This window comes from Aythya ferina (assembly GCF_964211825.1).
Source record: "Aythya ferina genome assembly, chromosome: 3".
Taxonomy (NCBI): domain Eukaryota; kingdom Metazoa; phylum Chordata; class Aves; order Anseriformes; family Anatidae; genus Aythya; species Aythya ferina.
This window is the reverse complement of record NC_140298.1, coordinates 67909125-67923158: the sequence shown is the minus strand read 5'-3', so window position 1 is coordinate 67923158 and position 14034 is coordinate 67909125. Positions and strand designations below refer to the sequence as shown.

The 14034-nt window shown below is 36.7% G+C and overlaps 1 protein-coding gene across 7 annotated transcripts in view; it reads right to left on the bottom strand.

Moving 5' to 3' along the window:
- The window catches only part of GRIK2 (glutamate ionotropic receptor kainate type subunit 2), a 444423-nt gene that overhangs the window by 178920 nt on the left and 251469 nt on the right, over positions 1–14034 (bottom strand). For 6 of the 7 annotated variants that reach the window (XM_084513441.1, XM_084513443.1, XM_084513442.1 and 3 more), the window contains one exon: positions 2281–2487. In XM_084513441.1, coding sequence (XP_084369567.1) covers positions 2281–2487 — 207 coding nt within the window. Of the gene's footprint in view, positions 1–2280; positions 2488–12560; positions 12633–14034 lie in introns of those variants that run through there. The other variant, XM_084513446.1, reaches the window with a different exon arrangement.

Below are 14034 nucleotides of genomic sequence, written 5' to 3'. Positions count from 1 at the left end.
ATAATAGTACCCCTTCTTTCTGTCTGAAGTGTTTGACAATTCAAATACAAAAAAAAAGATAAAAATCTAAAAATTTTTCAAATAGTTGTAGGTATTATGCTACTCTGATAACTCTGTCTTTGCTCTGTGGTCTACTTATTCAATCAGAAACTCAGGTTGAAAGATGTATACAGAATCATTTTACCTTTCCAAATGAAATAAAAATCGAGTTCATTAATTCACTTTGTACAAAATAAAATCTTTTTGGCACTTTAATAAATATGTTCTAAATAATAATAATAAAAAAGACTCTGAAAACTAAGCTGATATGTAAAGTAATCAAATGGAAAAATCAGATGTAGTAACTATCAGGAATTCTCTAAATACTTGTGGATCAGTTCTCAGGTCTGACATGTTTCTTCCTAATAAAATGGATCAATAACATGTACTGATGAACAGAAGTATGCATGCATGAGTAATATGAATGCAATCAGACAGATTAGAAGATAAAAATAGATAAATATACAGAAATTAAAAGGAAAATTTTAACTACTGAGAAATTGAGAGATTAGTAGAAGTCTATTACAACAGATTTTTTTTGTTCTGAAGAACAGCTCTTTTACAATTTTTAGTTTAAAATTAAGAACCTTTACAATATATTACCTATTAACTCAAAGAAAATGAAAGTTACAAATTGAAGGGTTTTTATTGGGAAGTCTCAGCATAGCATGGGTGGCTCAACTTCCTAACCTTGCTATGATGCAGGCTAAAAGTTAGACTACATCTTCCTTGACAGCATTTCAATGCGCAAAATGCATTTTAAGGTAAGTTTAGTTTTAGCCTACAGGAAAGTGGAACACATTCCATTCTATGTTATCAAGAGGAAAGGATCAGGAAAGCTCCTGGCCTACATATTTCACTGCTACTACTTCTTCTAATGTGTTTTATTTCAAGATTACCTTAATGAAAAGGTTAGGAGGCTACGTTGCACTTGTTCAAGAAAACTATAGGTCTGAGTAACAAAAGCATAGCAAAATGAATTTATAAGATATATATAAAGAATTATATAAGAAATACTTCCTCACTGCTCATCCCAGTCCCACAAGAAAATTAATTTCAAATGATACTACCTAAAAGCCATCAAATCTAACAGCTATGTATGCCTGTGCATTTATACGTGTGAAATTGTATATAGAGATGGTCTGGCTAAATATGTCTATTATGTGCAATACATACACATATTTAAAGATAACACTCCCACACATTCATCTTAAAAGTGTGAAGCTAGGCATAATCAACATCTGCTGCAACAACAACAAGAAAAACAAACAAGCAAACAAAATATTATTATGTAGTAGGAAAGTACAAAGACAAAAACCCTTCTAGTAAACAAGAATATTTTGATTAGCACATGTTCTGCCCATCTGCTGAAATCTTACAGAAATTGGAGTGGGATTAGTGAATATTTTTCTTCATGCCATCATGAGGAAGTTTCACTTGAATATAATCTCCCTTTCTTCCTACTCTAAACGATACTGATATGCCAAACATATTTTATCTCAAGTTCTTCGATCAAATAACTCTGTATTAAGCAATTAACTCAAATACTAAAAGACACAATGACATAATTAAAAAAAAAAAAGAAAAGGAATTCAAAGTGAATTCAACTGGCACGACCAACTGGGAAAGCATGTTTCGAAGGACATGAAGTAATGCCTGGCCTAATTGTAATGGTATTTGCTCTGACACTGTTTGCATTACTTTGCTACTTCAGTATATGCTGAGATTTGTCTTACCACTTGCACTTTATTGCTTATGTTTCAAGAAAGATGTTCCTATTTTTTTATATCTAATAATTTGTGTTAAAAATGGATACGCATAAACTTCTCAAAGTCTCAGATCCACTATCAGAAAGGGCCTGACTTCCATTGATTAATGAAGACATTTCATTCTGTCACAAAATAAATACATAGATAAATAAAACAGATAGATATTCTCAGAAAGAAATTTTGAATACTATTTATTCTTTATTTTGACTTAGGCATATGCCATGGAAGAGCTAAAACAGTTTGGTAGGAAGCAAATATTGTCTATAGACAAAACAGAGATGCAGAATAAACTTGGGTTTAACAGAATTTGGAGGAAAAAATCATTTATGTGGATCTTTCATTATTCTTTTAAACATCTGCATTTTCCAAGACAGTACTATTCACAAGTGGCATTATCATAAAAAGTTTTACAATTTGTGTATATATAATTGAAATGTAAATGGAGAGTAGAAAGCTTCCAAAATTAACTTACATGATCAATTAGCTCACGAACCATTCCATTCCACTGTCCATTGGCATCTTCCTGGGCTCCGTATTTTCCATCCTCCACCAGTCTAATCTCATAGGAAAATCCAAGGATAGTAGACAGCTCCCTTAGGAGGTCAATGCAATAACCTTCAAATCGATCATTTCCATACAAAGGTTTATCTGACTTCTTGAACATTACATATGGCTCTTCCTGTAAAAATTAATAAAACAGAACAAATATTGAATGCCCCCCATACCTTTTTTTTTTAAAAATTAACCTAAATTGGTACACTATCATGATAAACCTCCCTGTAAAAATAATTAAATTAAAAGTAGAATAATCTTAGTTTTTGGTTATATGTCTCCTTAACAAGTTATGTACATTATATGAGTTAATGCATATGTTATATACAAGTTAATATCAAATGCATTATTTGGATGGACATAGTAAACCTCTTACAATGCATTAAAAGTGTTATTAGCAACTGAATAAAAAGAAAATTTTAATTCAAACCCCAAACATCAAACACTCTAAGTATCTGGCTTTACACTTTTCTTGATGTGAGCTCTTAACTATTTTCTTAATGTTTTCTTAGGCAAGGTATAGAAAACCGACAGGGAGAAAAAAATCAAAGTACCTGCTTTCTGCTGCCTCGAGTCATAGCCTGCAATTTTCAAGATTGTGGCAAAGCCAGACTCAAGTTAACTCAAAAAGCAAATTCTTTGTTATGCTGTCCATGAAAACTGAATTTAATTTCTTTAAACGTTATATTCCTATGTATAATTTAGCATTTGATGTGACTTTTCTGCATAAAGTGATATGGAAATAGGACAGTAAGCAATTTAAAGTAACCAGCAGAATATTTATAATTATGGGAAGAAACTTAACATTTAGGAAAATGTATTGTTTTTCCATCTGCTTGTTGATACAGGATAACCATCCTTAAACACAATGCTGAAAGGAAACATACGCAGAACAAATGGTAGTGTTTTCCACTATAATATGGTAACAATCCTCAGTTTCTATTTGTCGGGTTGAACACATGACTCAGTCTGTCCTCATGCTTTAGAGAGGCTTTTTCATTTTATACAATAATAAAAAATAAGCACCAAAGAAGGTAAGATTAATGGTAATAGATTCAATTACTGCACCAGATACAAGTCTCAGTGAATAATCAGATAAACTCTCCAGGGTAACTTAACAAAATTCATACTGCCCTGTATCTCCACATCAGCATTCAGTGGGGTTAAAGGCACTTCATTCTACAGACATCTGACAGCTTCAATAAGAATCTGTCAGCATCATTGATGTAAACCTCCATCTTGAGGAGTCCTATGATTTACACTTCTTTATCTGCATAAAAATGGAACTTTGGCATGTAAGACTTCACCCAAAATGCAAAGAAGAAAGCATGGAGATCATTTGCTCTAAGAAGAAATGTGTTCAGAAGATATGTGTTCTTATGCTGCCTCTTATTTTTTTTCCTAAAAAAAAAAAACAAAAAAAAAAAAAAAAAACAAACAAAAAAAAAAAACAAAAAAAAAAAAAAACACCACTATTGAATGAAGACTTTCATACAGTTAGCAAGGAATCTAACATAAAATAAATTGCCCAAAGAAACAACCAGGATATAATGACAGAAACTTATCGAACAACAGATAGGCAAATGACTCCAGTAGAACTCTTCTAGATGTAGTTCTGACAAGAATGAAGACCTGACTGAAAATATGACAGCTGAAAGCAATTTAAGTGACAAGGATCATGGAATAGATCTTTACAAAGCAGACAGAGTGACAGAACAAAACCTATGTATGAAAACAGCTGCTAATATACTCAGATAATTGATATGAAATATTCCACAGAAGACAGCTATAAGGAAAACAGTTTTTCAGGTGAAATGAGAATTCTTTAAAGCCCAAGATGGGCCAAGCAAAAGCTATGCTAAGACAAAATACAGAAAGTGTAGAAAAAGGAGCAACAATACTCATCTGTGAATTCTTCACTGAACATGAAATGCAGAAAACGTATGAAAGAAGTGAAATGAAACTCAGTTCAACTGACGAAGAGAAAACCAAACAAAAACCTCGCGCAACTAGTAAATATCAAAACAAAATATGGGAGAATTAGCACTGTATATAAATGATAAAAGCAACATTCTAGAAGCAAAGGAAAAAAAGTCTAGGAACTAGTTCATCTGTTGCCCAACAGGAAGAGAAAAACATGAAATGACATTACTAAGATGGTCAAACAATTTGATGATCTTCCTGTGCCTGTTTTCTCTGAAAAGGTTATGGTTGACCAGGTAATTTATAGAATTAATATTAGAAACACAATAAGAAAATGTTAAACTAAAATAGGGAAAGATAACTTCAGAGAGTCCTTGAATATTAAATATTTTCAGGAAACTTTGTACAGTAAAATGCCATTTTTAGAAAAAAACGTTATTTTAATCTTAGGTGTATTATAAAGTATTATAGTGTATTATATCATTTTGTGTTAATATAAAGCTAAGAAACTATGGAGAAGGGAGAAAGCTAAGGAAAGTCATCACATCATATTATACACAAAGTCATGTCATTCTTCCTAAAAATATGAACAAAAATTTGTCTGCCTGGAAACGTGCACTTCATTAAAAGAGATTCATTATCAATCTGGAAAGTAGTAATACATAATATTCCTGTCTAGAGTAAAGATAAATATTTCCACTTTTTCCCTTGTTTTCAAAGAGGAAACATGATAATTGGATGTGCATTCACACCACAACGGGGATAAAATCAGAATTCAAAACGGTAAATTTCAGAAAATAAGAGCAATTAAAAATACAGCATCATTCAAAAGGAATTAATGAATAATTTCAGATGAATAACAAATTGCATGAATTCAGGAGGAAGAGAGCTGATTACATTGCAATTCTACAAAATTAAGTTCTAGATATTATAGGGGATCACACACTAGACATTGACAACAATGTCACACTATCAACTGAGAAAAGACCAAACTGATATCCTTGGGGTTGTTTTGAGTGCATGTTTGGATTAGAAGACCTATAGAGGATCTTTCCCATCAAAATTGATCTTTTTAAAATTTATTTTTGACACTATGAAAGTTTGAGTTGCTGTACTCCATTCAGTTTTGAATACGGCACTTCAATAGAAACATGAACCAAGATCTACAAAAAAAATGATGAGGAATGACCAAAAGAATAAAGTGTGTTTTTATTATTATTTAAGGAAGAATATACTGATGGAAGAGTGATCGAAGTTCTTCAACACATACAAAGAAGAATCAGAGAAGTTATTTTCTGTATATGGGACAAGAAGTAATGTCCTTAAACCCTTACAAAAAAAAAAAAAAAATCAGGTCAGATTTTTAAGAGAAACTTTCTAATGGTAAGTATAATTAAGTGCTACGGTAGGTTATCTAAGAATTTGGACAGTGTTGCTAGCAAAAAAAGAGGAAATAAACCAGCTACCTGATAAACTGTTTTTGCTTTGGAAAGAAAATCCATCATCCAATAAACGAAACACTAACAATTAAAAAGCTGTCAACTTCAGATGTTAAGTTCTGTGGTTTTGGAGTGTTCAAAATGTCTGCTATTTCTTTACCAATAAAGCGGTAAAGAAATCACTTTTTTATCCACCAATCCTAATAGTATATTATATATACTAATAGTAATTATATATATTAATATATAATATATATAATATAAACAATAATATATACTATAATATACTATATATATTTTACATATATACTATTACTATTATATACTATTACTATATCTGTAAAGAAATCAACTTTAACCATATACCAACCAGTACACCAACTTCAAATATATTTACTTCAAATAAATACTTCAAATATGAGTATTCTCATACTCAATAAAATTATTAGCTACAGTTTAAATTATAACATTTCTAACTGAAGATGCAAAAAAACTTAAATGTGTGCTTTCCAAACAGGACAGCCAAGCAGAACAGCTTTTGTAGGCAATATGAAGTTCCTATCTAGCTTGGAATGCTCATGAACACAGACCCTAGACATTTGCTCTCTGAATTGCTCAGATATTTACTGCCACACATCCCCCAGACTACCTGGAATCAATTTTCTTGACAATAGTTTTATTTCCTCCTATTCAATGCAATCCTGTATTACATGGAGTGGAATTTAAATGTGTGTGATATCAGGGAGGCAGTATAATTGTCAATGCATGTTTTTTATATCTCTTTTACTCAGGAAGGACAGATGGATTTTCTTCACTGAGTCATCCAGCTCATCCATACATTATTGCATATTTTCCTGCAACATCATTACAGTAATCCTCAATCACTTTATAGTCTGCTGATGCTGTTTTACACTTCATTAAAAAAAATAATCTTGTAACACTTTCTAGAACTAAGGGTTCCAAGTCCATATTCTTTGATTATCCTTTACGCTGACTAGCTTGGGTAAGGCTTACGATAGTCTCTATGCTACTATTTAATAATTATAATATTCTGTTATGGAGAAAAGTTTTTGATGAGAAGTATCACCAATGAGTCATATTAATACTCTCTTAATACTTTCACAACCCTTACTTATTGGTTCTGTTTTCCTTATAGTGTCTTCCACTGTCCAAAATATTTTATTTTTGCCTTCACAGATTTTACTTGCAATACAGTACATTTCCTCATTTAACTTTGACAGGATTCAACTCTGATTTATCAGAAAGTGTTTCGAGGGTGATAGCTCTTATGTATCCCAAAGTTTTTTCAGGTTCTTCTCTTTCTTCTCTAGCAATATACAAAGCACATTCCAAATACTGAATATAGTATTTATTTTGGACAATTCCATGCAAAGATATGCTTTATTTGTTCAAGTTTTAATTATATATTACAGACAAATATTGTCACTCAGGAAAGTGCCTACGCCCTAGATATATGACCACCATAGTTTCTTGGTGGATTATCACTTCCACAAAAATTTTTCACAAGGACAATTATCATCCATTTATAGACACAGTATTTAAGCTGACTACTTTTCAAAGACCAGCAACTGTTTGATACTTATTTTAATCTTGTTCTCTTGTTCAAAATCCTCCATTGTTAGTTCTTCAGTTATACACTTTCACATTCAGTATAACAGTTATTCACTATTAGTGAATTTGAATCATTAGTTTCTCCTTACCAGGGAGACTAGAGTTAAAAGACTGCCATACTTAATTAACAGTTCTGTCATATGTAAGGAATACACAATAGGCTTTCACAGTTGGCAGTCAAAATTCAAGTGGGAAAGATGAAGAAATCCGCTAGCTACAATCAATGTGATAAATTACTAAGACATCTTATTAGTCATTTAAGGCAGGATACTCTAATCAAGAAACTATTACACATAAGAAAACAGTAAAGTAGCCTTCCTCCAATATACTATTAAAGAAATTCACTATGAATATCCTTATTTTAAATCCTGAAGTTTACTTCCTAGTGTGACCTTTCAGGTCATGAAACACATAAATTACTGCCTGTACAAATGAAGCCATAGCTATTCTTTTCTGCAGTTTCACTCCTCATTTTGTCAGACTTCACTTCCTACGTAGAAATAGTTTTCGTTATTCTCCTAAAAATTCACTTTTAACTTTGGCCAGACTTGAAATAAATTCAACTACATCCCAGAAAATTGTACTAAGTTTCTATTCCAGTAAAGTAAAATGGGTACAAATAGATTCCCATTTCAAGCAAAACTACTTCACTCGATAAAACACAGAATGTGAAATCACTGAACTGTTGCAACACTGCAAACTGTACTAACATTTTTTTCAGCTGAATAGAATCATACTGTCTTCATGATACAAAAAGAATATGAAAGACATTATTAGTTCTTACTGTAATGGAATGCAAAACATTATTTTATTATAATGTATCTTAAAATTTCAAGAGACTGGAGGAAAAACAAAAAAAGAAAAAAGAAGGGGTGTTAAAAACTGATCCTTGCAGCTATCAAACAGTATATTTTTATTGCTAACATTTTAGCAGAAAGTAATTGAAGCTTCAGAGAATTATTTGAAAAAACATTGTTTGGGATGATGTTGTAAACCTGGAATCCACAGAAAGTACTTCTCAGTCATTATCCTGAGATTTGCCATCCTATACAGCCATCCTACCTTCTGTTTGCAACCAGCCATGAGAAAAATAGCTTTGCTGACCATTTTATATGAAGTCAAACTTACTTTAACTTGTGCCAATGATACTACCTTTATTCATTACACTTATTAACCTCATCTATTTTTCCATTTATGCATGAAATACAAACAAGAACTGTGACTGAGCATATCTCTAAATAACTTGCAAGTCTGTAGGCACCAAAGGTTATTAGAAGTACATAGATGTTATGTTGGATCTCAGGACAAGGATATTGTTCAACCTGATCTTTGTTGTATTTTGAGCACATATAATATACATATACGCTTTACTTTTCAGCTAGATCTTCAAGAATTCAATCGGTTTTAAAGTATGCACTAGAGGCTGAAGACAAGAGCGGAATTGAGGCAGGGGTGGAAGTAAGTTCAGAAAAGAGAGGGTATAGACAGAGGATTTTGAGAAAGGTATGGAAGAGACAAATAGACACATATTAAAGAATCACATAAAAGTAGTTAGCAGTGACATTGTGAGCCTGGTGAGCTAAACTACCCCAGGCTGAGAGTTCTTTTCACAGAATCATCTAGGTTGGAAGAGACCTCCAAGATCACCTAGTCCAACCTCTGACCTAACACTAACAAGTCCTCCACTAAACCATATCACTAAGCTCTACATCTAAACATCTTTTCAAGACCTCCGTTGCCCTTTTCTGGACTTGCTGAAGCACCTCCATGTCCTTCTTGTAGCAAGGGGCCCAAAACTGAACACAGCATCCAAGGTGTGGCCTCACCAGAGCTGAACACAGGGGGACAATCACTTCCCTAGACCTTCTGGCCACACTGCTTCTTATGCAAGACAGGATGCTGTTGGCCTTCTTGGCCACCTGAGCACACTGCTAGCTCATATTCGGCCAACTATCAACCAACGCTCCCAGGTCCTTCTCTGCCTGGCAGCTTTCTAACCACTCATCTCCCAGCCTGTAGCACTGATTGGGGTTGTTGTGCTCCAGGTGCAGGACCCGGCACTTGGCCTTGTTGACCTTCATACAGTTGACCTCAGCCCATCAGTCCAGCCTATCCAGATCCTCCTGAAGAGCCTTCCTACCCTCGAGCAGATCGACACACGCACCTACCTTGGTGTCGTCTGCAAACTTCCTGAGGGTGCACTCAATCCCCTCATCCAGATCATCGATAAAGATATTCAAGAGGACTGGCCCCAGTACCGAGCCCACAAGTGACTGGCCTCCAACTGGATTTAACTCCATTCACCATGACTCTTTGGCCTGGCTATCCAGCCAGTTTTTAACCCAACAAATCGTACACCAGTCCAAGTCATGAGCAGCCATTTTCTTGAGGAGAATGCTGTAGGAAATGGTGTCAAAAGCCTTCCTGAAGTCGAGGTAGACCACATCCACAGCCTTTCCCTCATCCACTAAGCACGTCACTTTGTCATAGAAGGAGATCAGGTTTTTCAAGCAGGACCTGCCTTTCATAAACTCATGCTGACTGGGCCCGATCACCTGGTTGCCCTGCAAGTGCCACGTGATGACAATCACAGAATTGTCTAGGTTGGAAGAGACCTCATGATCACCTAGTCCAATCTCTGACCTAACACTAACAAGTCCTCCACTAAACCATATTGCTAAGTTCAACATCTAAACGTCTTTTAAAGACCTCCAGGGATGGTGACTCCACCACTTCCCTGGGCAGCCCATTCCAATGCCTAACAACCCTCTCAGTAAAGAAGTTCTTCCTAATATCCAACCTAAAACACCCCTGGTGCAACTTTAGCCCAACCCCCCTCATCCTGTCACCAGGCACGTGGGAGAACAGACTAACCCCCACTTGGCTACAGCCTCCTTTAATATATAAGGTTGCCCCTGAGCCTCCTCTTCTCCAGGCTGAACAAAACAAGATAATCTACTTCATGAACTTTCTGGCACTGAGGTCAAATTAACAGGCCTATAGTTTCCCAGGTCTACCCTCCAGCCCTTCTTGTAGATGGGCGCCATGTTTGCCAGCCACCAGTCAACTGGGACATCCCCTGAGAGCCAGGGCTGCTGATAAATGATGGTAAGTTGCTTGGCGACTTCTTCTGCCAGTTCTCGCAGTACCCTCAGGCGGATCCCATCCAGCCCCGTCGACTTATGTACATCTAAGTGCTGTAGCAGGTCGCCAACCCTTTCCTCGTGGATTATGAGGGCCACATTCTGCTCCCCATCCCCTTCCACCAGCTCAGGGTACTGGGTATCCAGAGAAAAAGTGGTCTTGATGCTAAAGACTGAGGCAAAGAAGGCATTAAGCACCTCAGCCTTTTCCTCTCATCACTAAGTTTTCCCCCAACATTCAGTAAAGGATGGAGATTCTCCTTAGTCCTCCTTTTTGTGTTGATGTATTCATAAAAACAGAAAATGTTTTCTTTAACAGCAGGTCCCCCCTCAGCTTCCTCTTTTCCAGGCTGAATAAACCAAGTGACCTCAGCTGCTCCTCATATGTCTTCCCCTGTAGGCCCTTCACCATCTTCATAGACCTACCATTTCCCTGGGGAACCCATTCCAATGCCTGACTACTATTTCTGAGAAGAAATGTCTCCTCATTCTAACCTGAACCTCCCCTGGTGCAACTTGAGGTCATTCCCTCTTGTCCTATTGCTAGTTATCTGCAAGAAGAGGCTGACCCCCAGCTCTCCACAACTTCCTTTCAGGTAGCTGTAGAGAGCAATAAGGTCTCCCCTGAGCCTCCCTTTCACCGGACTAAACAACCCCAGTTCCCTCAGCCACTCCTCATAAAACTTGTGTTCCAGACCCTTCACCAGCTTAGTAGCCTTCCTCTGGATGTGTTCCAGGGCCTCAATGTCCTTCTTGTTGTGAGGGACTCCAAACTGAACACAGTACTCAAGGTTCAGCCTCACCAGAGCAGAGTACAGGGGGATGATCAGCTCCCTTGTCCTGCTGGCTACACTATTCCTGATACAAGCCAGGATGCCATTGGCTTTATTGGCTTCCTGGGCACACTGCCATCTCATGTTCAGGCAAGCATCCATCAGCACCCCCAGACCCTTTTCCTCTGCGCAGCCTTCCAACCACTCTGTCCCAAGCCTGTAATGTTACATGGGTCTGTTGTGGCCAAACTGCAGGACCTTGTATTTAGCCATGTTGTACCTCATCCCGCTGGCCTCTGCCCATCAATACTATCTGTCCAGATCCCTTTGCAGGTCCTTTCTACCCTCCAGCAGATCAACACATCCCCCCAGCTTGGTGTCATCTGCAAACTTACTGAGGGTAAGTACATACTCACTATTTCAAATAAAATAATGCAAGTTTAAGTATCACTACGCAAAGTCAATCTGATACACACAGTATGTGGACTCAGACCTCTCCAATAGATAGATGTTAAAACATAAATATAATTGAAACATCCTAAGTTATTGAGTTTCTTACAGGATTTTGCAGGGATAGATCCTTGTCCCAGTATAGTTATCACTGGTCTAGAAGAAATTATAACGTGATTGCTAATGAAATGTGAAGATTATACAAAGGCTAGTTGAGTAATGAGTAATTAAGAGGACAGGTCACTAATACAGACAAGACTATATTCTGGAAAGCTGTAATTCTAAACAGCAATTAGGAAAAATATGAAAATTACCTATTAGTGGAATGTTTAAAGAAAAAAATCTAGGCAGCACATCTGGATACGATATAACAGAAGCATAGCTGGTTCAACTAGAATTGCTAAGATGCATTTTTTGATGAGGCACTAGTTTTGATATACATAAAAACAGAAAACGAGGACACTGGGAAGAAATGAAAGACTGGAACTCTACAAAACATGCTTTTACTTTAACAGAATATAAGAGTTTGATTAAAATTTTATAAAAAAAAGACAGACAACTAAGTGATACGCTCATAAACCTGTGCAAGAAAAAGCTGTGGTAAGACTACTGTTCTTCACATAACGAGAACTTGAAAGTCAATAACAAACATCTGAAAGTCAGTCACATTCTAAATATGTATCAGTTACATATTTTCAATTAGTGGCATAACTTAAAAAAGGTTTATGTTTTTTGTTTTGTTTTTGTAAATCGCCACATAAAAACAGATCTTACACATAATCAAAAAGTTACTCACCAGATGTAGTAATAGACCTTATACATAATGAAAAAGTTACTTACCAAACGCAGTAATACAGCTTACATTACAGAAAAGGTTAGACAAGGTTGTACATTGGCATTGTATCTCCATACCTATGAAAATTTATTCTAATCAGAATATGTTAGTAGCTAAAACTTCCTTATTAAAGAATAAAACAGTTGCAAAGTTCTGGTAGTTTAACACCAGTAGGTAGCTCAGCACCACCACACGGCTTTCTGACTCCCCCTCCTCAACGTAACAGGGAGAAAAAATAAAATAAAATAAAGGCCATGGGTTGAAATAAAGACAAGGAGATTGCTTACCAGTTACTTTCATGGGCAAAACGGACAATATAAGGATATTCGCATAATTTGTTGTCTATGGCTAACAGATCAGAGCACTGAGAAATAAAAAGCAAATTAAAAACACTTCCCACTCGTTCCCCTCTTCTACCCGCTCCCCTCGAGCACTGCCAGGGGATGGCAAATTGGAGTTACGGTTGGTAAGTAATGATTCATCTCTGCCACTTCTTCACCTTTATGCTCATCCCCTGCTGCAGTAAGGGGTCCCTCCCATGGGATGCTGTCCTTCCCAAACTGAGCCTGTGGGGGCTGCCCACAGCCAGCAGCTCTTCAAGTAACTGTTCCCACATGGCTCCATACCACAGGGTCCATATGTCAGTAGCAAACGGCTCCAGCATGGATCCTCCACGGTTTACAGCTCCCCCCAGAACCCCTGCTCCTGTGTGGGCTCCTCTCCATGGGCTGCAGCTCTGGCCTGGGACCTGCTCCTGCATGGGCTCTCCATGGGCCGCAGCCTCCTCCAGGCCACATCCACCTGCTCCACTGGGAGCTCCTCCACAGGCTGCAGCGTGGAGATCTGCTCAGCCAGAGCACGGGCCTCTGAAAGGTCTGCAGGGAACTTCTGCTCTGTCATCTGGAGCACCTCCTGCCCTCCTTCTGCACTGATCTTGGGGTCTGCAGGTCTGTTTCTCTCACAATTTCCTCTCTCTCAGTTGTTGTGCAACTGCTGTTCCACAGCAGTTTTTTCCCCTTTCTTAGATACGTTCTCACAGAGGCACAAACATCATTGCCCTTTGGCTCGGCTTTGGCCAGCAGTGGATCCTCTTTTGGAGCTGGATGAAACTGGCTCTGAACTGACATGGGGAAGCTTCTGAATTCTTCTCATTCCACCTCTGCAGCCCCCCTTCTACCATAAGCTTGCCATTTAAGTCCAATAAAAGATGTGGATTATTTTTGGATATCTGCAAACTTACAATGGTGGTGACAGCCAACAAAGACAGCAGATGCACTTCTGGAAAATGTTTAATTTCTTGCAATTAAAATTGCTATTTTAAAGTTATGGTTTGGAAATTACTGAACATTTATTTCTATATAACTAAATACACGTAATTGTAAGGAAGTCAAAAACATCTCATTCACCACAGTGAATTTGTCAGTAATGGTAATGAAAAAGAAGTTACTTGAAATGTTTCTTCTGATCTATGATAAAATA